This window comes from Odontesthes bonariensis, chromosome 12 (genome assembly GCF_027942865.1).
Source record: "Odontesthes bonariensis isolate fOdoBon6 chromosome 12, fOdoBon6.hap1, whole genome shotgun sequence".
Taxonomy (NCBI): Eukaryota; Metazoa; Chordata; class Actinopteri; order Atheriniformes; family Atherinopsidae; genus Odontesthes; species Odontesthes bonariensis.
Window position 1 is genome coordinate 26,803,719 of NC_134517.1, and position 27,187 is coordinate 26,830,905.

Here is a 27,187-nt window from a genome sequence, read left to right on the forward strand (position 1 = left end):
CAGAGCTTGTTATACCATCGTTTGCATTTAGTCTCTTTTTTTTTTTTTTTATCTAGCACACTCTATCATACTTGAACTGGAAATTTGTATTACATTTAACAAAATAATTCTTTTAAAACACCCCCTGCTTTTAAACCCACTCTTTCACCCACACTTGTTTCATTTTTGAATAACATCCGCAGGAACTGTTCTTTTATACCACATAGTTCTATTCAGGTATATTTTCACATATCTGACAAAGCTCAGGCAGACGACACAAAGAGACAAAGAGGACAGAAGACTCTGCATACAGCTGACTCATTGGTTGGCACTGCTGCAGTTAATTTCCAATACCCACATGACCAGATTCAATTCAGTGGAGTTTGAGTATTATTTCACCCCCTAACTGCACCTTCATGGTCAAAATTTCAATCAAGAAAGAAAGAGAAGAACTGAACACAAAAATGTCATGTGAGACTAAATCAGAGAATGAAAGGAGTTTGGTTCCTTTTATAAAAGCAGGAGAATAAGCAAATGAGCTTATTAATGAGAATTCTATTGATAAATGGATATCAGGAGAAGCCATTTAATTTCTGCTTTACATTTCATGCATTAAAAGGGTTAGTATTTAGCATGAAATGAGTGGGTCAACAAAAAAGGGACTGAAGACATGAAAATAAGTATAATGCCATTACATTTCTTAAAGAGCAGAGAAGTGAAGACACCAGAGGAAGAGAGAGACAAATGCGAGGGTGATGAGGTCAGTCATCCACCCCCTCACACTCATCTTTCACCACCATCTGCTTCGAAGCCCTTTCCTCAAAGCTCTGACCTCCCTAATGTTAAAACAACAAACAGCTCGCCGCCCACAAGGCCTCCATCACAATCTCCAACTGCCAGTTCTCGATTATGTTTCAGCCTCTTAACACATAAAGCCAACATATAAAGTCAGAGCAAAATTTGACTGTCTTTCATCAGCCTCCAATACCGACACTGCTCCTTAGTATTGTGAAGCCATCGCTGCTAACAACTCTTGCTTTTATTGCTTTATAGGTTGACTAGCTAGCTCTATTCACAATCCACGAAAAAGCTTATTTTTCTCAAACACAAGAACCCACTGCATAAGCAGCCTTTGTTGCTGAGCCTCAGGCTGGTTTAATGACCCAGGGTCTTGTTTTGTATCATTCTGTTGCTTCTCTAAAACAACTTTCTTCTGAACCCAGCTGAGATGTGATGTGATAGAAGCCTGCTGCGACCTCCTGGTTGGAAAACAGCAAGTTCTCAGCAAGAGTTTGGGAGTGAGTGTCTTTACAATGTGTACTGTATGCACAAAAAACGTGAGTAAATCATTCTACAAACATAAAGGAGGTGCTTAGGGAAAGACAGATGGTGCACTGAAAATGAAAACACATGAATACAAGAAATAATTTTTTAAAAAAAAGGTTATTGACCTGACGGTTCTGTGTTGAACTTTTGTAGACTTTAGTTTGCAAACTTTTGAAATCAAAATAAGACAATGCCCTCCGAAAACAATTACCATTACTGGCTACTTCACTCTGCTGGTTTAAACTGACTCATCGGCGATCAGTAAAGGTACTGTATATGTAATCAAAATTTGGCTTCAAATATATGTTTGGAGGCGTGAAAAGCTCGCCTACGTGCCTGTCACTGAATGATTTGCAAGCCCATCAGAGGAGACAGACCAGAAAATTAATTCACCGGCAAAGTAGAGTCACAAACAGATTGTTTTGATTCATGGCTGTTATGTCAATTTTATTTTTTCAGGAGAACAGACAATAGCTTTTCCACACGACTTTTTCCTCACCTATTTGGGCAAAGAGCCTTTTTATACCTTTGCCCTGAGCCATCATTGACGTATTTTTTTCCACTCAGAAGAACAAAAACGGGACGTTCTTTCAAAGAGCTAACAATACACACTCTTTGGATTATACTGCATGTTGATCAAATGGTGATGAAGCGCCATAAACCACAAATGGCAAAGAAGCACAGATGAAAAGCTGCACTGAGCAGTCTTAATCATTTAACATTTAGTTTTACTCCACCACAAAGCAGATTTTTGTCCACTTTGACTTCCATCTTTTCCAAAGCAGAGCAAAGTGAAAGGAACACCAACAGCGCAAACACAACTAAGAGCAAACCCACAGCTCAGGTTGTTTCACATATTTATGAGACACGTGGACCTGCATTTGCAAGGCACCAACTGAGAGTGTATGGTTACCTTTGAACTGATTTTTTTTTAAAAATTAAGAACTTGAAAAGAAACGTGATCCAACACAAGGCAATGCAGAGAAGAAAGGAGAAATGCAAGATATAGTAGTCATGGGGAACTACAAAATAGAAATATGTATCTCGGCATGAGTCATTAAAATAGTTTATTTACCTAAATTCTAAATAGAAATCAAAATGCAGAATTCAAATTGTTCAGAGTGTGGTGTATTTAACTCATTTTAAGAACAATCAGTGGGATGCCAAATGCGGTAAAAGCTACCGTAGAGACTGGAATAATAAAAAAAAAAAAACTTCTCAGCGGAACATTTTCTGTCTGCTCTTTAAAATGTTTACCATCTGAATTTTGCTTCACATTAAACTTAGTTGAACTTCATCTAACACAAGTCTTAATATCTTTACATATGTGTGGTGGTGCTGAGAGCTCCATGCACTGTGTAAACACATGCAGATGACTACAAGTGTTCGGCTGAAGGGACTTCCATCTGCATTTTCTCTTTTACATTAGGTGTGAAAAACACAGGAGCTGTGTGACAAAATCTGAAAACCCACACTATATGCCAAGATTCTAAGTCTTTAACCAATAACACAGTAAAAAAAAATCTATCTTCAAAATACCAACATTTAAAAAAGCACTAGTAATTTAAGAAAATGTACTGGCCTCATCTCGAGATAATGATATGAACAAAATGACAATTAATGATAAAACCAGACTTCACAGCAGCTCCAAAAATATCAGAAGACTAACAACACATTTAAAAATGGATAAATGTCAATGCGTTGGATAACTAAATGTCAAAGCAAATGTCATTTGTTGTAATGACAGATGGCACAAGCACATTTATCAAGGAAATTATTCCACAAATAGAAAAAAAACAATGAAATACAATTGCAGTTTCATTTTTAGAGCATTGTTTGGACCTCAGTTTTCTGAGTGGCTTGACAGCATCTGTTCGAGGAATCAGTGTGTTTCTGTAACAGGAGTGGTAAAGGTTTCCCCCACGTTCAAGCCAGCAGGCCTAATCCACGACGGAGTATCGGCAAGCTGACATTTTTCTCCTCTACTTGTAGGTGTTCTTTGTGATCTAGCTCTGGGAAATCCATTCCAAGACTGATTTCTCCTGGGTGAAATATTCTTTCAACAAGCATCTGGTGTTCTTTGGGTCATTATCCCGCTGAAAGATCCACTTCTTAACATCTTTTGCTTGATTCATTTTTTTCCCATCCGGAATTCCTTTTATCAGCTGATGACTCCATCAATAAATCAATATTTACACATCAAAAGAAAGAAGCAATTACATAGTTTGTACTACAATTCTCATGGATTAGTTGGTGTAAACAGTTTTCAGTTTTGAGGCCCAATTTCCCACGATATCATTCATTGTGACGTCTTTTTAAAGACTGAACAACATGGAGAACATGTAGATAACATCCTTACCCCTCTGGTTCCACAGCTCATGGTTGTTTACATCTGATGGATTAATGATGGTGCTATAAAAAGCCACTGCGATGCACATAATGACTGCAGCTCCCAGTCTTGTTGGAGGACCATGACAGTGCAACACAAATGGTCCAAGCTTGTAGTTTTCATGGTTTCACTGATGAATGCAGCAAACTGGCCATGAAAATTTCAGCCTGAGCACAAGGTTCGACAATCTATTCAAACTTAATAAATTAATCAGCACAGGTGAATCTCTCACCTCTGAGTCGCAGTCTTTACATTCTGTGTCTCTTTAAGTAAAGATTGTGAAATTCAAAAATCCTGAATCTGTATGCATCTTTGTGCACCTGCTCTATATAAATAAATATTCTTCTTGAGACTTTACAAAGTCTGGAATACAACAGAAAAGGTAAGAAAGAATATTTGCTCTCTTTCACACACACAAACACATAATTGTGACAGAGTCTTTGTCTACAAATGATAACAACAAGGAAACAAGCAATGTAGGTGGGGGGGAGGGGGGGCTAAGTCACTGATTGGATCTCCAAATATAATGTTCCATTACAGCTCATCCCTTCCAGGCCCAGAGGCTGCTTCATTAAGGAAATGTAATGATTCCATTCGTTAACTTTGAAGTGATTTGCCAACCTCCGTAAATCTATTCCACCCACTCGTTTTGATTTTAACGTAGTTAAACTGCATCCATATGCAACAAACGGGCTTTGATGTGCTACTAACACAGAGAGAGCTGGTGGGTGATTTCCTTGGTAGTGTACTCTGGTTTATGTGTACGCTGCAGCGCACTGTAAAAACTCATGAACTGTGTTTTGATAACAGTGCATCATTGCTTTAGGGTTTACTTTAGCAGGGAGCTTTTTTTTTAAATAGTTTTGTGTAGCTGGATTACAGCTCAGTGTATTACATAGTTTTCATAGAGACACAGTCCTTAATCGCTCATAGACTATCTTTGTGTCTTCATATTGTAATCTTGAGGTCCATGATAAAGTCTGACATGATAAAAGCCACTTAGAATAAAAACAAATCAAAATATTTCCTTAAATTCGTAATCTCGTGTATAACATTTTTTTGTTGTGTGTCATCCTTTAATAAAAAGTCACATAAGTTCAGCCAAAACAAAATGAAAGACATGCTCAAAATGGCCAATGCTAACATGCTGATAGCCAACATACACTGCAGTGCATTTACCATGTTCGTTATCTTAATATTGCTTGATATCATTAGCTCATTAGCTATAAGAGTGTGGCATTAACATGCTCTTAAATGTTGATTTCTGATCAGCTTGATCTGTTGAAATTACCTTTACCCCTGGCACATATGCAGACTTTACACAGCACAAAGATTCCCATAATGAATGAAGCATGAGACTGACAGCTCTGAGCTCACACAAGACCCTATTTTAAGTGGTTGCCATGCCAGCTTCACAGCAGTCAGTGACTCCATGTTAAACCACAAGCTCTTAGAGCAACGCAATGAATAATTCACTACCTTTAACAGGAAGGGCGAGTGCTCGCTAGCAGCATTTCGGGAAAATTTATTTCAAACGTCAACAGCTGTCACTTCGATAAAGAGATCTATCAGACTGTCACAGAATTTAAAGACAATGATCGTCCTCAGTGAGACGGTTTTAATGAACAGGTGGCAGAAAGCAGGTCAAACATCCCACAATCCTCTTTGCTGCATCTCGTCCTCGTTTGCAATTCCATTTGAGAGTCATTAAGGATGATACAACTAATCACCTATGATTAAAAGAAATGGCTGCACAAACACCTAGAGCTGTCACTCTGGGATCTTCATCCTGACAAACATGCATAGAAAAACAAGGACAAGCACCATTTCAGTCACCCACATTGATTTTCATAGCAGTCACTTGTTGAATTTAGTGTTTTAATTCAAGTGAATCTTCTGTTGTTGCCCACCCAGTTCAACTCCACTTACTGCAACAGCTCTGTGGGGTAAGTGCTTTGATAACCTGTTACATCAGTGTAGCACAGCAGCTGCTTTCTGTTTTACTTAAGGTTAAAAAGCAATCCATAGAGCCTCATTTGCTTTTTTATTTTCAGGTCATTTCTGAAGGGAAATGGCAGGGATAATTTGCCTAACTGGCATTGCTCGTAGTTTTTTATAAAAGCAAAAGCACATCCATTTCATGATCCTACAAATCCTTGCATCTGCTCCATCATACAAACTTATAATCTCATGTAATAAAACGATGTAATAACTACATAGAGCCGAAGCATTTAGCCACCTCTGGAAAACTCGAAAAGGCCGCACCCCCTTTTTTTTTCTTCCCAACATACAAATATCTAACGTGTAATATCTGGAAATAAATCAACAATTAAAGAAAAGTCACAAGCTGTATCCCAAAATGTAATCTTTGTGTGTACGGTCTGCCTCCTGGCACATCAAAGGAGGCTGGGACATAAACAGTCATGCAAAGTGAACAAACTGCCTCTTTTACCCAAATGTGAGAAACATTTCAACAGTCTAGGTATTTTGTTATGACTCATGTGGAAGTGCTGATAAATTATGCAAATCGACAGTCATTGCTTCCCTGGTGGAAAACCTAAAAAAGTCTAAAACAGTCCGGACTGAAATACTTCTGTGGCGGATGGCAGCATAATGGATTCTGTACGCAGGCCATCTGCACAAGTGTACAATTGTGTTAGTGTTCGCTCTTTTCCTGCATTAGGCTAATACCTAATGGAAACACAAATCAATCAATCAATCAAATCAAATCAAATGTACTTTATTAATTCCGCAAGGGGAAACAGCATTTGCTAAAATGTAGTTGTAAACCTTTGACACAGGAGACTTGATGTGTCTCACATGAGACAAAAGTAGAATACAATAATAGAAAAATAGAGGGCTTTTTCTGCATGGATAATGAGTTTAAAAAAAAAAAAACATTAAGCCACCATGTGGCAGCTTAAGAAGCCATGTAGTCAGCACAAATTGATTTACACTCATACTTTGAACTGTAAGACAGCGTCACCCACTGCACAATATTCATCAAATAAAAAAACAAACACTTATATATATATATATATATATAGCTACAACGATAATTTCTTCAGTTTGGAGATGAAATGCAGTAAGTTAGCATGATGTCCAGTATGTTGCACTATATTTACTTTAAACTTGTCCGTGTTACTTCAGTACAACTGCACTGTGTGCCTTTAATTGCCCCCCAGGGGCAAATAACATTTTTTGAATTGAAAACATATCCTCAAAGTGAATCATCTGCAGGGTGCACACAGATTTTCATGTTTCTAACCGCATGCTCCAACCAGCAAGAAACCAAAAACATTAGCCTCACACACTCAGCGCTGCTGGACCCTCTGTGTATTTCCTCATGTTTGATATGAAGTGTGAAATGTTGCAGTTCTACCGAGAGAGACAGCCATGTGAAGCGCGTACACACACACACACACACACACACACAGTGGTGTGAGTCGTTGTAGCAAATGGACAGTCTTTAGCAGTTCCCCTAACTGGGGGCTACAGGCCAAAGCATTAGTCAATGGAAAACCTGTCCTTCGTGACCAGACTAGCATTGACTGTAATTGGTCCATTTCCTTCACAGCCAGCACACAAAGCACACACAATCAGTGCTTGGGCAACACTTGCTAAGACAGAAAGGACTGCTTGTTACCTTCCAATGGAGAACACAGGGTATTGACACAGATTAAATCCCGTTTGCTTTTATTTACAAAAGTAAGGCTGGCATCCTACTTCTCCCTAGAGAAACCAGGTCAAACCATGTCACATTAAACTCAAACAGATTCCAGTTCATGTGAAGTGACACGTGGTAAACTGATGAATTTGACTGCAAACTGAGTTTTATAGTCAGACTTACACGAGTCTGACCGTTTCACACCACAAAAAAGATAGAAGCCCTCGACCCCCTCCATCTGGTGAGAGGATGGTGTGTGTGTGTGTGTGCGTCTGTGCTTTCTTCCTCCAAAGATAATCAAAGACTGAGAAAAAGACAAAGCGCTCCTAGAGTCCACACTCTTCTGTTGTTTGCTCACATATTCACTCTTTCTCCTCCCTGCATGTGACGCTGTCTGCACACCCACTCTTAAAGAGAGACGTAGAGAGTGAGCGAGAGGAGGGACACGGAGCGGCACACAGAGCCAGTCTGTTTTCAGCTCTCACTCCACTGAAGCGCCTCTGCCAGACAGCACTCACTCATCCATCCACCATCACACTCTTTTAAACACATTCACCCTCACTATACGACAGCTGACAACACCTTCTCATTTTCTCAGCTGCACCACAGAACCACGTCCAAAACGAGAAGACAGAAACAACGGACTTGATCTGTACACCCAGAGACTCACAGGAACGCCAGCTCTGAGAAGGAGGCTAGGTCGAGGCTGGAGGGGGTGACTGGAGAATGGAATGGAACCTCAGAAGGATGGAAAGTGAACTGAGGCACATCAACCCAGATCTGCTGCAGCCCAGCAAGAGCTTCAAGAAGCCCTCTTCAGGCACCATCACCCTAAATGTTGGGGGGTTCCTGTACACTGCCCATCGGACCACCCTATCCAAGCATTTGGGGTCCTTTCTGGAAGAGCTGGCCAACGGTAAAAAGCCTGTTCAGCACACCGATTCCATGGGGAACCCCTTCATCGACAGAGATGGTCCAGTTTTTAGACATGTGCTCAACTATCTCCGAACCGGAGAGCTCCAGCTGCCCGATGACTTCCGGGAGGCAGGGCTACTACGACGGGAGGCTGATTTCTACCGCCTGAGTGAACTAATGGAGGCCGTGGCCGAGTGGGAAAGTCAGAGAGCAGCTCAGCGAGAACCTGCGTTTTTGGAAGTGACCGACAGCCACGAGAGGTCGCAGGGTCTGAAAGTGTACTGCAGCGATGCCGCCTTCATCGAAAAGGTCAAAGGACGACTCGTGCAGATCTCCAAGAGTCGCCTGGACGGCTTTCCGGAAGAATTTGTGGTGTCGTCCAATGTGATCCAGTTCCGCCACTTCATCAAGTCCGAGCCAGGCTCACGGCTCGTTCTGAAGGAGGACAGCACGTTCGTGTGCACACTTGACTGTCTGAAACTAGAAACAGTGATGCTAGCATTGAAATCAGGCTTCAAGTTGGTCACCAGCCTCGACAGCAGCAAAGGCTCAGTGGTGGCGGCTGAAGCCCTCCACTTTGTCAAATAAGAAGAAGGGAAACACACACAGGGAGGAAAGGGGAGACGGGGAAAAGTGTAGTGCCCGATTCCACAGCCACACCACCAATGTAAGGTATTGGTCAGAAAGTCTTGTAAGATGTTGTAATGTGTTATTTGGTAGAAAAAGAAAAGGGTGGGTTGGAGTGTCTCACAGGGCTGTGTTTTTATCTTTACAGCAGTGATGGCTTACAAAGTTTTGGGTGATTGTTTTCAGCCGAGTGGTGTTTTGACATTAAAATTTGCACTGCTTTGTATTTTTAGAATTCAGAATTATCCAGGCCATCTCAACACAACAGTGTCAGTAATATGGAAGACCAACCAATAGTGAATCTTTCCATAGAGAATACTGAACACCGTCAGCTTTACCAGTGGATTTTATTCCTGCTTTGCCAACGGCTGCAAAAGCCTTCACAACCAGCCGCAATGTGCACCGTTGTGCCATTCAGCTTTTACTACAGTCTGTGAGTGTGCCGTGTTTAGCTGGTTTAATAGCTTGTTCTTGTTTATTAGCCTTTCTGGAGCCTGAAAGGAAAAGCACAGCTCATTCAGGTCCATGTGGAAGAACACACAAACTTCACATCAACTGCTGAGTTAAATTTAAACGCAAGAGACTGTGACTATTGCAAGGGCTTTAAATCTAGCATGTTGCATGTGCACTGAATAAAGAGTGTGTTTGATAGTGCTGTGAGCCTATGTGAAGCCAGTGACCCAACAATGCCTATTACTTTTAAATGTGAATATTTTACAAATAAAAGTGAGACTAAAACTCTTGGTTCAATGTGTTTGTAAGTGTCTGCAAAATCCTGTGTAATTCAATACCAACACTTGTAACATTAGTGTCTTACTTTCTCTACGTCTCGCTGCATTAAATGGATACAGATATCCGTTTAATCCTGACCCACGGGAAGCAACAGTCTGTGCAGTGTGTAACTGTGGGGCTGACCAGAGCCATATCATGTTTCCAAACAGGAGCTATACGCTTACCACACAAACAAGTCTGAATAAAACATGAAATAAGACATAATAAGGACAAAAGCAATACAATATACAGTATACATATATACAATATACATATTATTTCTTTCATTAGACAACTCGAAACAGTAAAAGGTGTTATTTTCCTTATTTCAAATTTAAATTCTGCATTAGAATTTGTGAAACTGGTTTTAACTGAAGAAGCTACTGGAGACTTTTGGTTCTCCAGAAACTTAAAGTCTCATATCTATCTATCTATCTATCTCTATATATATATATATATATATATATATATATATATATATATATATATATATATATATATATATATAGAGAGATAGATAAGATACATAAAATATATAATTACCTATAGAACAGATAAATAAATAAAAATTTTCCATCAAAATCACTATACTTGGTTCGTGTAGAATCAATTATGTATAATGCTGTAGTTCTACCTAATTCTTGCACATAATACAAGTTATGACCTGCCTCTCTCATACTGTTATATTTTGAGTTTGATTTTGAGGGGCTTAACCAAAAGCTGTGAAAACTTCAGGAGTGGAAAAGCAGACAGACAAAAGTGAGATTTTCTATATTGTACTGGCTTGAATGACGTCTGTGGAAAAGATACTGAGGACCCACATCTGCAAGTTGCAGAGAAATAAAAAAAGAATGGTCAAGATTACTTTTTTTTTTGTTAAAAGGTTAAAAATAATAATTAACCAACCAGCAGAAAGTGAGTTCTGCTCTTACGTTGCAGCAGGGATGGAAACGTGTATGTAGACAAACTAAAGAATCTGAATGAGTCGTCTAGGATGCAGAAAATTTAGCACCGTCTCCACTTTCTCCACAGTAATATACGAGAGAGATTCTGTGACAACAGGCTTCAACATCTTTGCCGTGATTTGACGACACCGTTTATCATCATGAAATTGTTTCTCAACATTTGTGACACACTGCCAGTTAAAAACACGACAAAAATATGCCCCGGTCTGACCTTCACACAGTTATTGACAAAGTAAGCAGTGCCGACTCGCTGCCAACGCAGTTCAGGAGCCTTCAGAAAGCTCAACCCCATAAAACCTCCCATTTCAACAAAAGATGTTTGGCATTTTAAAAGTGGGTCATTCTGTGAGATTAACGCTGCTTTTCCCTCAAGGAGGATCCCTTTTTATCTCTGATGTGTGTCATCATCAGGGGTAGCAGTATTTTACTTGCCTAGTAATGAAAGGTAATTGTTGCCATATCCAGCTTCAGTGATAATATAGTCATCCGACTTGGTAAAGTTCATTCTTTGGTCCAGATTTGCTTTAATTCACTTGCTTTAATTGGTCACCTTCGATGATGTATGAAGGTCCGACCTCGATAAGGACATAACGAAGATGTTTTTAAACTTTTGGTAGAAGGGCTTTAAGTTTTACTGACCTGCTAAAACGGTCATTAATTGACTATGAGATTGAGATTCGACATCTGCGTTTTCCGTTTCAGTCAAGGTTGAGTTAGATATAAGAAACCAAAACTAGCTGGATAAGTTTAGGCACCAAATTTCTCAATGAATTTTAGAAAAATATCATCGTTTGGGGTAACATGGAACAGTTTATACCAATAAACATACCCAAGATGCCACACTTCTCCCTTATACTACAAGCTTCCCCTCCATTTTCTGTTTTCTATCACAGTGACAAGTCCTGTGAGTGTCACGTTATCCACTGTGGCTTCAGACGTGAGGCCTGTGTGGAAGTGGCTTAAAGTGCAACACCTACCGATGTACTTTGGGCTCTCATTCCAACAGATTCAGAAATCATCAACTCATGCCAAGTCTTTTTAGATTCAACAGAATCAACAGATACAAATAGAAAAAAGAAACACCGTTGTCAAATCAGCTTTCAAGGATGATCCTCCAAATACAGTCACCTCTTGAGGCTTCCAAAACAGCAGTTCACGAACAAATAAGTTTATTTGTGCCAGCTCCATCCAACTCTTCACTATGCTACGATGTCCTGGTGTCTTTTATGGAAAACTCCTCATGTTGTGTAAAGTGCCCATTTATAAAATGAATGCAGCTCCACTTCAAATACACACCCAGAAAAACAATAGGGCCACTATCTAATTAAATACGTCAACATTAAGAGCAGCAAACTTATGTTAGGACTGTTGGAGTAGTGAAAAACAAATCAGAAATATGAGTCGTTTTGTGAATAAAAAGATGATTTTACTGGGTCAGGAGAGTAGCTCATGCTGCATTACCGTGTAATGGGTGGGTTTGAGGATGAAAAAGCAGCTCTGGCACTGGGCGATGTTGCCCATGCCAAATGCAAAACAAATCTAGTCTGGCTTATACCCAAACAATGTGAGGCAGGAATGTGTCATGATGCATTTATGGACCCTTGTAGGAGGGGAAATCTTTAACTTTAATTAATCCCAACATTGGAACCCAACTTTTGTGAAAGAAGTTAAAAGTTCTTACTGCTGACTCTTTGAACTTTTAATTGCAGACCATCTCCCCGCGGTGGGCAACCATCGGCCAGTTTGAAATGAAAAGCATCAATCATTTTTACCTCTGACTGTGCTTCACCCTGCACGCTGACCAAAACCATCTGTTCTGGAAAGCGATGTCGTCAAACCAACAGCCCGACCACCGCCGCCCCCGTGATGACTCACCCACTTTCACATCGGATATCAGGCAAATCTAATGCACAGGCAACTCCTGACAAACGCAGGCAAAAAAACACATAAAACGCATATGACTCGGCGTGTAATCTAACAAAAGTTAATATAAAAGTCAAGCTGCAATGTTCACGCATCAACCCAGGCCCTTCACTGTCGCCAGCATCCATCCCGAAGCGGTTCTTAATTGCAGATCAGCTCTATGCATTTTTTATGACAGTGACAGGTTTACTTATTAGCTGCATGTTTAAAGCACCCCACACCTCATCAAAAGCCAGCAAAGGCAGGGTGATGAGAGTGGAAGGGGCTGCTGGGGGGGGGGGAGAAAGAAAAAAAGAAGGGGTAGCTACAAAGAGGAGGCCTATCCCACTCTTTTCACGTGTTGCCAGGCAAACTCAGCTCCACCATCATGTGCTCAAAAGCTGCTCCCCCCTTTGTCTCCAGCACACCCCACCTTATGATGCCTCAGTCGTGTGGTGTGGCTGGGACAGAAAATGACCAACATGCCTCTAACATGATTCGTATCCGTCAACCCCAGAGAAGGAGGAGCAGGGATGAAAATATGAAGATGGGGGGGTGCAAAAGAAGGGGGGGACAGATGAAAAGTAGCAAGGGGAACAAGGAAATTCTGGGATTTGCTTGCAAAGTCATATTTAGCTCTGGTTTAGGGTGGAGTCTCAAAGTATTATAGCTTCTGAAACAGTATCCAATATTTTACTTTAAAACTGTGTTCTCCATTTCAAGCCTGCACAATATCCCTTTGCAGTTATTACCCTGTTTTTAAGTAAATAATATTTTTCAACTTAGATGAAAAAAAAATAAAAAATACCACCCTCAACTCTTCCACAAATAAGACTTTGTATCATATTACAGCATTGTGCGGGGTATAAATCATGGAATAAACCACTTATCATTAAAAGAAACATGAAGCAACATCCATAATGAAAGTCTGAACAAGGAGATGATGATAGAAAAAGTGGGAGAATGAAATGGGGACCGGGAGAGAAAACAACAGACTTTAAAGAGGGAGGATCAAAAATAGAAAGCTACAAAAAGGAACTCCTGCGGCGCAGAGACAGAACAGTGAGAGGGTGGAAATCAGAGCCAACACCTTTCTTGCATTTATCTATACAGTCAGAGCCAAAACCAGAATATTTGGAGAAATGTTATTTAAGACAGGCTGTTTCAGAAGTCATGAAAAGTGTAGAGCTATGAAACATCACTTAGAACAAAAATGCAACAAGTATATCTGGTAAGTTTCTCACGCCAATTAAACAACCAGACTTTGGATACTAAAGGAGGGTAATACAGCGCTTCACTCGTCTTATCTTTAGTTGTGAAATCTGAATACATCCCACTTAACTCTGGAATGACTTTGCCCATGTAAAACAGCACCTACTCCATATGGAATCCACACTTGGCAGCTTTTAAAGGCAGAACCAGGCAAGTTTAGATTCCACCGAGTAAAATCCTCCCACACAACACAAACAGCTTTTACTTGCTTGTTTAAAAGTAATACGAACATATGGGCAGTGCGACCTGTGCGTAGGGGGACCCTGTCATAACAGATGTGTATATATGATTGGCTACAATCACGTTTTTAATAAAGAGCCAACGTCAGCCTGAGTTGTCCCTGCAAGGGCAAAAGCGGACTCTAATCTGCTACTGGATGTGGTTAGCTGAGTTTCTGATGAGTTTCAGACACCTGCAGACACCATTATCAGAAATATGTAAAAAATCCCCTCACCTCTTAATAATGAATGTCCTTTTGAAACCAATCAGCAAAATTTAAATATGCTTCAGTTATATGACAAAAATGACATTATCTTTTAACTGGAAGAGAAAAAACAACTTTCCATTAACACAATGGGCTTCCAGAGGGAAGGCAACAAGACCTCAACAACTCTTTGAGTTGAAGATATTACTTGTCGCACCTTTTCAGGCTTTCAGCGGGCCCACTGACAAGGGCGCACCTCGTATTGACTGGCGACAGAACATCGCATTTCAACATCCTGTCATTATCCTGGCTGTCATGTCCATTGTGTGGGAGCACAGCAGAGATTGTGTAATCTTTTATTTCATGAATCAGAGCAGAAATGAGAACGCAGATGACATTTCTCTCGCTAAACATTTGCTGGCTCACTCGTGTTTTTACCTTGGGCAACAACAAACAAGCATCTCTGAGAGGAGTAGCAGGTCAATGTTTCAGCACCACACTTCACTGTGACGACAGTGAAACACAAATGAGTGATCTGGCTTTTAGAGGAACTTGTTGATGGCAAACAAAATACTTTTTTATTTTATTTCCTTTCATCTGGCAAAGTACAGTAGATTTTTTATTTCTTGTTTTTCACTGAGCTGTGGATTTAGCCCCAGCAGCAAGCCATGTTTGCCCTCTTTAAACACAGGCTCTTTGGACATGCTCCTGTTTCCCCAGCTACAGCATAAACGTTTGAAATATTTTAAAGCAGCATTTCACACCTTTCAGCTTTCTAGTAACACAATAACGCTTGGATGAATACATAGTTTGATACATCTATGAAAGAAATGTTGGAAAAGCTTTTGTTCATTCTCCATTAGTGCTCAATGCACCTTACATTTGGGTGCTTGTAGCTAAAACCATTCACACCTACAATCAGACTAAAATAAACGCCACTCTGATGCTTGGCAGATTTATAAAACCTTTACTGTATTAATATAAAGCATCATAAGATTTCGGATAGGTTGATAATAACAACCCAATTAAACAAGACAATAATACAAAAACAAGTTACTTGGTCATTGATTTACTTTTTACAAATTAGCTTTGTGGGTAAAAAAAAGAAAAAGAAAAAAAAAGGTGTGTGAATCTGCAGTGATAACCACAACAAAACGTTTCTGCAAACTCTCGATGTAGATCAGCCTGGAGGAATTTAACCCACTGCTCAGTAGAGAACTTCAACGTTTAGTTGCAGCTTATATCTTTATGTCATTTGTCTAACTCGGCCCTCTTTATCTGCTTTGAGGATGTTGGGGCTTTTTCCTCACACGATGTGTAAGGTTCAGATCTTTCCATGACATTTTCACTGGACTGAGGTCAGGACTTTGCCTCGGCCACTCACATCGACCTAATTCTTCTGTAATGTTTTGTGAGTAGAACAACTTTTTGTGTTCAGGGTCTTGCTGCACGACCCATCCTCTGTTGTGACTCAGAACACAGCCAGATGTCCGGTCATTGGCCTTCAGAATGGGCTGACAGAACTCAAAACGACTTGTTCCAGCAATGTGTTCTGGCCCAGATGCAGCAAAACCATGATGCTACCACTGTCGTGTTTCACAGATAGGAGGAGCTTCCTTATGCAGGAATGCTGTGGACGCATAAGCAATAACAGTCATTGTGTTCTGGCCTTAAGCAGTCATAAATTACTTTGGGCTCCTTTGTGAACTTGCAGACTGCAACAAACTTATTTCAGGGACTGATGTTTGTTAGTTGAGAATTCCTGGTCAGTGGTCTTGAATTTTCTCAAATTCATCATTTGTGTGTAATCTGTGTGACTGTGGTATAATGGATTCTAAACTCAGAACTCAGCCTGAGCATCCTATTTCCAAGATCTTTAGATATCTTCTCAGTTCTTATGATAGACTTCATCGCAGACATTTGGTGACCACCGACCGGTCTTTTACAACAACCGTCTTCCCATCAACTGCAAACACCTGACCTTCAAATCACCCATTAATTCAAGAGGATAGTTACTTTTGCCAATTTTGTAATAATTTCAGTCAGATTTATTTTAGTTTGCTTTATAGATTATAAGAACTAAATGTGAAAGCTTGACATTTTAGCTTGTATTTATGTAGGAATTAAGAAAATTCTGAAGATTTAAAAAAAAAAAAAAGGGTCAAAGACCACAAACGGATTTCTCAAATGACCACACAGTTAATGAACTTATTAATATTTCCATTAAAATAGGATTTTTTTTTTACAAGAACGTAAAATTGCAAAGCAACAGTTTTAACTTTTTGTACCAAAGAAACTTGAGTGCATGCACTGTAGATATTACTGTACTGTCACAATCCGACCCGTAAACTTGTAAGCAATTGACAATACATATGTTTTTTATTACAATAATGTAACATGATGCAACACAAGTACATGTATTTATCTTCTCAATACGATTCCCATGCTGATAGATAAATGTTAAAGTGTGTTGACGGGGGAAAGACCCCACAGAACTCAACTGAATGTTTGTAAAGAAATAAACAGAAAAGTGTCAGGATGATCATAAATTCAGCTATTTTGAGAATGGTATTTTTCCATGTAATTTCTGGCGCTGCTGTGAGAACAAAGAGCAGTGCAGCAGGAGAGGGGTGACAGCTTTAACCAGCTCTGACAGCGAGTAAGCCCAAGAGGCTTCGATTCTCTGGAAGCATGAGTTCGGAAGCCTCCCATTGGATTTAGGTCGTCAGAACACTGTTTTAACTCTCCTAACAAAACACAGAGGAACCCCTTCGTGAGGTCAGCCACAAAAAACAGGACAACCATGCCCCTGTTACAGCACAACTTCTAACACAGAAACGGGAAAACTGACAGCTGGTGGTGGATGCCAACAATTCGTACAGCAGGCCTACTGAATCCTCTTGAGAGAAGTTGGAGATAGTTCAGTGTGGTTTGATTGCATGATCATGTTTTTCAAGAGTTATTCTGTCAAGAGTTATTGCTTTTTAAAGCGCTCGGCGGCTCATGAACCACTCGTTTGATTTCAACCGCCCAGCTGCACTCCTTTAATAAAACACCTACACCATCTGGCCAGGAACCAACCTGCAGCATGAACACCCCCAAAGGTTTTCTGTATCACACCACCACAAGGGAATTCATATGATAACAGGCAAGGAACACATCACCCCTTTCAGGTATTCAGCATCCTCGTGGACATCGTCATTGCTGCCTACATCTTCTTGGGAGCAATAAAACCTGATAGAGATATGATTGCCAATACAGTCGAAAATATCTGCTCGCCTTTATATCATGCTGACAGTGATGCACCTTTTTCATTTATTTATTTTTTTAAAAACAGGCCACAGCTTGCATTATCAGAAGCTGGGACACAAAAAATTGCATAAAGACAAAAAAGACATTGATACTCAAGAAAACCATAAGCCCCAAGGTTCAATTCAAAATACTGTATTTGGTAATAAAAGACAATGCTATCATGTCCCCAACTCATACAAAAGTCAATAAGAATCTGAAAGGAAATTCAAATAAGCGGCAGAAATGACGGAGGTTGATGCCTCCACAATCGTCTGGATTATCGAGTTCTTCCCACACAGACAGTTGGCTGACAGACGCAGTTTGTGAGACCAAAAGATTGTGTCTCAGATAATGCTCGGCTGCACAGGAGCATCACAGGGGACTGTACCCTTTCAGGAAGAAACCAAACATTATTTGTATCCTGGGGGAAGAGGTAGTGGTGGCAGACGACAACACTTGGACAACAGACTGAATTAGAATACAAAACTAAAGCTACAAGAAGGAATAGAGTAGACTCTTGAGGAAGCTTAGGTCCTTTGGTGTTTGCAGCAAGATGTTACATATATATATCTAACATGTTACATTTCTACATCTACTCTGCAGTCACCTGTTGTGGGGTAGCAGCATCAAAACACTTTTGCTGCAAAAGCAACTCAACATAATGAACGATACTGCACATCCTCTACAAAACGTAATGATGAAACAACTAAGCATGTTCCACTCGTGACAGTAGGCGGTTCGTACAGGGTTTGCTTGTATCGACTAAGCTGTCGGTCAAATTTCAATCCAATCCGGCTCTTGTAACTGTCTGGAGGGGGGGTTAATTAAGTCGTTCATTGTTTTGTATTTATGGGAAAATTTAAAGTAGATACTTTAGATTCATAGAGCCATTGAACATCTAATGAATGAGGTGTTTTTTTTTAAAAACATTAAATTGAATAACTAAATAAATAAATTGTAAAAATGTTTTCAATATTGCAAAGTAAATTATTAAAATGTGCTTGTTACATTTTTAATTTGTTTAATATTGTTTAAGATGTCACCGATACACCTTTACAAGCACAAAGTACTAGATTTTTTTGTGTCTGTGGCACTAAACCTGCTTTCAAAACCACTAAATGACTGACACTACCATTACTCCTATAAGCAACTGAAGGATGCGTATTTGAGCCTGATTGTTTTGATAGATTTGATGGTGTCTACTTAAGAGCTAAAGAGAGACAGAAAATTAAACTTCAAAAGACACCTGCGTGATGCGCAGTCATTATTTTGTTGGATCTGAACAGCTACAGTCCTGTTAAAGCAAATCATTTGACTTGTTGACAACTTCATGAAAGGTAAGAGGGTATTTTTTATTTTAACATGAAAATCGATCAACTTTACAAAGAAATCCTTAGAAGGAAATCTAACTTCAGATGAGCAGTGTACACATTTCAGAGTCTTCAGCTCAGAGGTGTAGGTTTTCTTATCAACCTACACCTCTCAGCTCTGCTGTGCACACACAGGCTTCTATCTTTATATATCTACTTAAGGAATCCGATCAGAGTCCGTTGTAGTAAAACCACTTGGAGATAATCTTTAAATATTCTCAGATAAACATTCAGGATATCGCATATAATCTTTATTGCAAGAAAACACATCTTATAACAAAGAAAAAAGCAAAGGTACGACAAAAACAAGTAAGATTAAGTTCATCAAGTATCCAGAGTTATGACTCTTCTCAAAGTGGATCTCATGGATCTTCACAAACTGATAGCATGAACAGAGACATCACGTTCTGTTTTTCAATCATTTCAACAGACTGAAGGATTCCAATGGTTTTAATGAAAAGCTTCACGAGCAGCTGAAGGCAAGTTATACTGTAACAGAACAGTACATTACATCTGGCTTACTGTTCTCCTCTGCACGCTTCTGTGGCAGCAAAGCCTGTTGCTTAGCAACCTCTTAATCAATACCTCGTCCTTAGCCGGAACAATGCAGAGCAGCGAGAGGGGAAATAATGGAGGAATATTCAGCTAGCAGCCTCACAGCACAAAAGACATGTCAAACATTATTCGTGTATGTATCAATCACTGAGGGTCTCTATTAGCAACCTCCTGTTATTACCGGCTTATTGAATGTGTGCGTAACAGAGGTGAAGGAATGAATTGCACAGAGTTTGAATTAGTTGAATAACAGATCAGGCGCTGCGTGGTTGGCTTAACCACAAAAAGTTTTGTTTCCAACAAAAAGGGAAGAGTTACAGTTGGCCTAGCCAAGGACGAAGAAATGCTGGTTCTTTGTACGTCACACAACAACCACCAAAGGACAAGTTGCATATAACCGCTGGACAGTGATTCTGATATTTAAACACATATTAAACATATTAAAATAAGCACTGCGTCAGTCAGTTTTTGTTGTTTCTTGTCACCAACTGAAAATAACATTTTCACCTGCTGGTGGAGCTGAATGACGTCAAGCAGCAGGATCCTGAAATCCAGGACCTTCCTTATTCAAGGTTTTGCGCTTCAACAAAAGATTTCTGTTGACAAAATATTGCGGCGTATAAACTTAAAAACAATCCAAACGCCGCGGCCGGCTAAGACATGGGGTTTTATACTGAAGACGAGTCACGCAAAACCATTGCACACGATGATGCTATTTATTGCTCCATCTCACAAGCTTGTAAATAAAAAAGGACACTTACTTCTTTAGGTGCATTTCACAAGCCATGCGAAGATGTCTCTGACAGTGCAAGTTATCTGGCTTATTATTACATTTACGTTCAACAGAAAGTTTTTCCCCAAACTCACCCAGCCGCCATGATCCAGGCTCATCACATCACAGCTGAGCACACCTGCTCATTTAAGGAAAAAACACACCCAAGGTGCCACCCACAGACACCGGCGACGTCATGCACATGCACACAAAAATGAGAATAATACAAAGTAAAACAAATCAAAATCAATGTATGGCTCCTACAGGAGTCCTACAACATCTCAAGTTTTAATGACTTCCTAATCGCCTCACATTTCGGCACTGTCCATGGTCCTGAATCTGATGAAACAAAAAAAAAAAAATCAAATGCAGGTAGTTAAAGATTATTGTCTTATGCCACAAAAGTGTGCATGTTGAGTGTGGCAGAGTTATGAGCAGCCTATGAGCACCATTACCCACATTTTTATTTTAGCATCTACAAATTAAGCCTTATCCAAAACTGTAGAGAAATGTGATACCAATTTAAATGAATTATTGAAAGACATTCATGAAAAAAAAGGGCAATGTGAAATTTGTTTCATATTTAATGCATTAAGATGATTCAAAAGATAAAATTAGCCCCAAATGGGAGGATGACCTTTTGTTCAAAATTGTATTTCTTTGATTTGCTACTATGTTCTCAAAATTGGCATTTCTGCTTCTCAATTATTCTCCAGCACGCTTGTGCCTGTGCTGTGCTACCGGTCCCCAGCTAATTGAACAGAGTATAAATGGCTGAGTTTAAATGTCGCATTTACAAACAACAACAACTTTTACTCCTGCAGCACAGCTTAAAGTTTTCAAAAAAAAATCATCAGTCATAAGAAAGAATAACCACAAGTTGACTACTACAGAAAGGCAGGAACAAGGCTCTAGAAGTACTCCACCAATCAGAAATGTTCACTGCTGAAAGCCCCCTTCTCTTTAAAGTGCATCCTCCCAACCAGGGCAATTTGGGGGATTAAAAATACTTCTTTTAGCCACTGATCGCTGCAGTGGGAAAGAAAGAGGTTTCAGAGGCAAGGCTCTCCAAATGTTTCTGGTATCTCTGGAAAAATTCCTGCAATCTAAACAAAACCTTTGACAACGCAAAGTTTGTAAGACTTCCTAAGCTTCATACTAAGATGTGCTCATTGTGTGGTAGTGATACAACAGCACAATGGAAGCAGTGCGGTAATGTGATGACAACGTGTTTCAGAAGGCTCAAACTCACATTCGGCAAAAAACGAAACATCTGACATCCAGTTCAATCAACTTACAAACGAGCAGTGGAAAGGCAACGGGGTAAAAAGATGACAATTTAGATGCCGGTAGCTTCTTGTTTATTTGACAACATTTCTTACATGTAAATCAAATCCTTCAAAATATGCACCTGCCTTGTCAGAGGTGTGAAGAATGAATGTGAAATCTGTGTAGGTGTGCAGATAAAAGTTTGCAGGTGAGAGTGGAGGTGCGAACCAAACCTGTGCAAGTGGGTAAGTTCAGGTACGAGACGGGTTGGAAAGCTGCAGCGTGTGAGGTGTGTGTGTTGTGGTAAGTGTGTGGGAGATTGGTGTCTTTGGTACAGTACATCTTCCTGTGGGTGAGTGGGGGAGGAGCTGAGCATCGGTCAGGTAAATAGAGACTACACATCTCAGAGGATATTATCCCACTTGTTGTTTTCTTGTGTGCTTTAACCCTCATCTGGAGAATGGATACTTCTGAGAAACAACTGAGCATTTTTGATGCCTCGTGAGCTCAAACTTTCCACATTTACAAGCACAAGATTATAGCCTAGTGATCTTCTGCGACACTTTCACCCACCTCCTGCTTTTTTAGTTTTACCCAAATCTAAATATGATTTTTTTTTCTTAACAGTTTATAAACCTAATTTTGCTGAACATTTTCAGTGCAGACCATGCATAAAGGCTTCTAATACGAGACTGAAGTCAGAAAAGAGCCTTGAAAAAGAGAAATCCATTATCACGTGTAGGAGGTATTAACGCTCTTACAAGTGTGGGTGCATTTAAAGTGTGTGAGGGTGGTGATAGAATAGAACCTGATGAGGAGAATACACATATATATATATATATATATATACACACACACATATACATACATACATACATACATATATATGTATATACACACACACAGATATATGTATTCAATAATACTGAGATATCTGTAGTATTGATACAGTGCATACAGTTTTCAGATCTTTTCAGGTGTTAAGCGACCTTGGGTACCCTGAAAGGCGCTATATAAGTCCAAGTTATTATTATTATATATATTTATTTATTTCTATATATTTCACTTTCGTGCAACTTCACTGGTCACTTTATATTCTTAAACAGTTTTTTAAATTCTTAGATTGTTTTTAAAGTGTTTATTATTGTATAAACATTTTTATTGCTTTATTATGTCTGCTACTGGATGCTTGAATTTCCTTCGGGATCAATAAAGTATCTATCTATCTATCATCTTTCCCTTTTTATTGTTTTTCAAACTCATCTTAAAATGGACCCTCACTACTAAGCTACTGGTGCATCCTTTAATCAGTCGTCCTTGAGATACTTCTACAAGTTGACTGGATTGTTTGACTGTCAGTTGTGCTGTAAAACTTGTAGCTTAAAAGCACACAAATTGTACCACATATTTTCGTCCCTTAAACTCCATTTTCATTTTCCAGAATTATCAAATATTATAGATTTTCTTTCACTGAAGAATGCACCTTCTCTGGTTAAGAAAAAACAAATAAAAGGATAAGATGGTAGTTGAAAGAGGGAGATTTTTACCTCACTACAGAGATGTATTTTCTATTTTTGGGCCGAGTTAGGCTTCATGTTTCCTTTTGGCTTAAGTTTCTTTTGGAGTGAGATCCTCCTGCTCCAGTGTGACACTAGGTTTTTGTAAGGTTGCATTATTGAATCTTTAAAGGAGAGTAATTATGGGGAGCATATATTTGGGTGTTTAAAGTCACTATCAACTCATAAACACATTTAGTTTTTGTTCCTATAGCTCTGAAAGTATCTCATTAACATTGCAATTTGTCCTAGATTTCAACATCACATTTCAACTTAGCTCGGAGTAGAATTATCGAGCCTCTATATATATATATATATTTTTTTATCTCCATTCAACTTCAAATTGAGCTGCTTTTGCTGTACATAAGATGTAGATAGTTTAACCCTTGTGCGGTCTTAACATTCTATTATGTATGTATCTATTTTGTATGATGAAACCACCTGTTATTTATCTATTCAACTCAATTCAATACATTTTTTATCATGTATTTTTTGTTACACAATACAAAAAGACAATCACCAGTTTTCAGGATTACACTTTTTTTTAACCACAAACCAACTGTCACAGTTGGACCAACAGTTTTCCTGTTTTCTCAGTTTTCTTTTACATAATAAAGGTTTATTATTGCTATTATATAAATGTGAAGTAATTACTTCTGAATTAATTATATTGAAAGAGAAAAACAGTGAACTTTTTTCTGGTGTTTAAAAGTTTTTATAATTCACGGGTCAAAAATTACCCATAAGACAATCTTTGTACCCTAGTGGTGTACAGCCCACATGGAAACATAAACAACAATAAAGTATGACTTTTTCTAATGATGGGGTCCCTTTAGGAAAAGTCATAAAATTTCAAGATGGAAAAAGATAGTTGAAGGTATTTTTTCTACAGCTAAACATGGTCGTGGGTCACTTTTGACCCACAAGACAACAAGAGGGTTAAATTATTTTGCTCGTGCTATTAACAAAAAAACTCTCATCAAGTTACTTAAGAAATAAATTTCTTAATAATACTCATTCACTACTTAGACCAATGTTATATCCTAACAAGGAAATCTGTCTTCTTTTCTCTCTCTCTGTCCAGATAAAAATTCAAAATTCCAATTTCCTGCATTCATCACTGAATGCACCATCCTCACAATTACAAAAACAAAATTCAGGCAGCAGCCCATATAAGCAGCAGTTCCCCACATTAGCCAATTAAAACTCTGACAAAACATAAGAATAGACCGACCATGAAGTCCACACTTTCTGGAGACGATATATTATTTCATGAGTCAAGAATTTGAGAACAAAACCGGCATTCAAGTATACAACAGTTTGGTGTGAGCTACCGGTCATTTGCATGGCAGCTCTAAGCTGCTGAGCAGAATCAAAATGACTAGGGATGGAGTGGAGTCGAGATCTACAGTCTAACACAGTGGCGGGCGGCAGCAGTATGCTGTGGGGATGCTCTTGTTCGGGCAGAGATGCACGACCAGTTAGATTGAGATGAAAATTCATGTGCCCAAATCCTCCTCATCCATGTCTGACTTCATTCTATTTCTCACAATTAATTTGTGCTTGATTTGAAGGTTTGCTTTATTTTTGCTGAATAAATACACAGTGGTTGAAAAAAGTAAGATGTAGGTGTCAAAAGCCTCTTATGCAGGAGAAACCACGTCATGATGGTCGCATGGAATCAAAGATCTGAACCCCCAAAAGTCATACGAGTCACATAAATATCTGTTTACAAGAAATGTCACTTAATTTAAACACGTGATTAAAATAGCTTTTTTCCCTCTCTGCAGCGCACCCTTAGTGTTAACCACAAAAAAGGTTATTGACATCCGAAAGCCAAAGAGGCTTGGTTGTGTCCCTACTTTCAAATCTGTCACACAAAACATATGCCACACATCACAAAGCATTACTATTTGTTTCTCTGGAACTGCCTTTGTATTTGATCTTGCAGGGAAACATGATGTTTGATCTGTGTCGTTTCCCTTGTAGCAATGACAATTTTATCTTCTTTCCTCACCAATCTACACTAGAAAGCTGTGCACTGCTTCATTCTTTCACTTCCTCCTTTGGATCGACTTTTGTTCTGCAGCCAAAATGCGGGCTTTAAACTCAATAAGTCCTGCCTCTGGGATGCCCTAAATATGCTTTTTATTTTGAAGCCAACACCAGCCAGTTACGCACACTCTAATTATCATCTGAAATAGTATGAGAAGCAGCCATTTCTTACCAAGTACTGGCTCCATTGCAGGTACAGAATTGCACTTGACAATCTGCGGATTGGAGTGTCTCGTCTCCAGCTATTTATTTACCTTTCTACTGATTTAGGGTATTATCTTAATGGCTACTCTTAGTAAATAATCTTTACTGAATATTTTCTTTTAATAAAAAAAAACTAATTCCTGTTTTTATTCTCACAAGTGAAGAATTAAATCCCCATCATATTTTTTTTAGTTTCATTAGCCTGATGTGTAAAAATTATCAGACAGTGCTAAACCATTAAAAGTAACAACATAATCTTTTGTGATTCTCAAGGCACACGGTAACAGACGCCCAACAATACAGTTGCCGCTATTTTTAAGCTCTTGGTCTGATGCAAATCCATGCAAATCCCTGTGGCTCAGAAAGCGCCGTGACACATTATGCCTGGCAGCAAACTGCCTCCAAGAATAAGGAGCCAGTCTGAGAATTCTCATGAATTTCACAGTGCAATCAAAGAAAAAACTGTCACAAGTTTCCGTCAAAGCAAACCAACAAAACCTGAAGAACCGAGTGATGTGACATTTGAATTCAGGCAAACTCTGCACTTTGCTCAAACTACTTTTCTTGCTGCATTCAAAATTTCCTAATGTTGTATAATAGTTGTTTTTTTTTCCTCAGACCACATCGCATCTGTCAAGACACATTTGTCTCGGACATAGACTTTTCTTGATCTACTGAGATCTCCACTGCCCCGTGGAACATCACAGACATCAGACACTGTCAGATCTATTTCAGTTTGGACCCTCGAGCCACCTACAGTACCAAAGAAGTGTTCCACATGACATTATCCAGCACAAAAGAGACAAGAGAGGCGAAGGCCGGAGCAGCTGAGTCTGAGACTGACCTGTGTCGCTCTGGCTGAAGACAGCCATGGTCTGTCCGCCCACCGGGTGCATAGTGAAGGGATGATCCCTTGGGACCTGCACCGGTGCATCCTTCTCCCCTACAGCGCACAGGGCAGCCAGATCCTCACTCAGACTGAAGCACACCTGAGAAACACAGCTTAGTCAATTACAAGCCGACTCCTCATTTCATAAGGTCAGACATGATATGGTGAAACTTTATCGATTCCTGTGAGGAAGCTGAGTCAGCGCAAGAGCGAACAGAGAAGGGATGCAACGAAGATGAGAGCAACAGAGAAAAATAATCAGGAGCTACGGAGGACTGGCTGTCAGAGAACCAGAGACAGGGATTCAGTAGTGGGAAGAGAAAAAAGAAGACCTGATCCCCATTAGAAATTAAGGAGTTGGTGATGGTGTCACCCCTTGACAGTTAAGTATTTAGAGCTGCCTCACCTCCGTTTTACCCTTTTCCCTGTCAAGAGTATGAAAAGACAGAAAATTAATCCCTGGTAAGTGGTTTAACCAACATTTACTTTCATAAACGTTTCATCTGACAGTTTACAACAACAACTGGCAGATTAGCCAAATAATGGCTTTATCTGAACTGAATAAGTGATGACAAAGGTATGCATCGAGGCCTTCTCGTACATACTTCCCAATGGTAATCTTTCCAACGTCTCCCTTCTCTGCGGCTTTGTCCCATTGCTGAGATAAATACTTGGGAACCTGTTCAAAGATAAGGCCGTTTGAGTGGTTATTTATATCACAATGGCCAGTAAAATTCCAAAGAAAAAAAAAAACTAACAAGTGGGGCTTGGTATGCTTGCGTCTCTGAAAATATGTAAAGAGGTAATTGTTTGGAAAACGCGTATGCGCAAATCAGCAGCTGACACCTGTTAAAAATACGCGTTTAAGTCCATTAAGTTAATGAGTCAACTCTGATAAGGAAAATTTGATAATTTGTACAAACCTTAACAAGCCACAAGCCTTTACTTTGTTTGACTCCAGTTAGATTAACCTCCGTTTTTTCGGACAT

General features: G+C 39.4%; 2 protein-coding genes across 2 annotated transcripts in view; one reads left to right on the plus strand and one right to left on the minus strand.

The window, feature by feature from the left end:
- LOC142396806 (general transcription factor IIF subunit 2-like) overlaps positions 1 to 27,187 on the minus strand; it is a 43,337-nt gene extending 16,150 nt beyond the window's left edge. The window contains exons 1-4 of the mRNA XM_075479913.1: positions 27,122 to 27,187; positions 26,804 to 26,877; positions 26,605 to 26,623; positions 26,154 to 26,298 (exon numbers count right to left, since the gene is read on the minus strand). Coding sequence (XP_075336028.1) covers positions 26,154 to 26,298; positions 26,605 to 26,623; positions 26,804 to 26,877; positions 27,122 to 27,187 — 304 coding nt within the window. The remainder of the gene's footprint in view (positions 1 to 26,153; positions 26,299 to 26,604; positions 26,624 to 26,803; positions 26,878 to 27,121) is intronic.
- On the plus strand, positions 7,737 to 9,641 carry kctd4 (potassium channel tetramerization domain containing 4). The gene has a single exon (XM_075479912.1). The coding sequence runs from the start codon at positions 8,088 to 8,090 to the stop codon at positions 8,862 to 8,864; it is 777 nt and encodes a 258-aa protein (XP_075336027.1). The 5' UTR covers positions 7,737 to 8,087; the 3' UTR covers positions 8,865 to 9,641.

Coding starts and splice junctions, on each gene's coding strand:
- kctd4 (XM_075479912.1), top strand. CDS start 8,088: ATGGAATGGAACCTCAGAAGGATGGAAAGTGAACTGAGGCACATCAAC.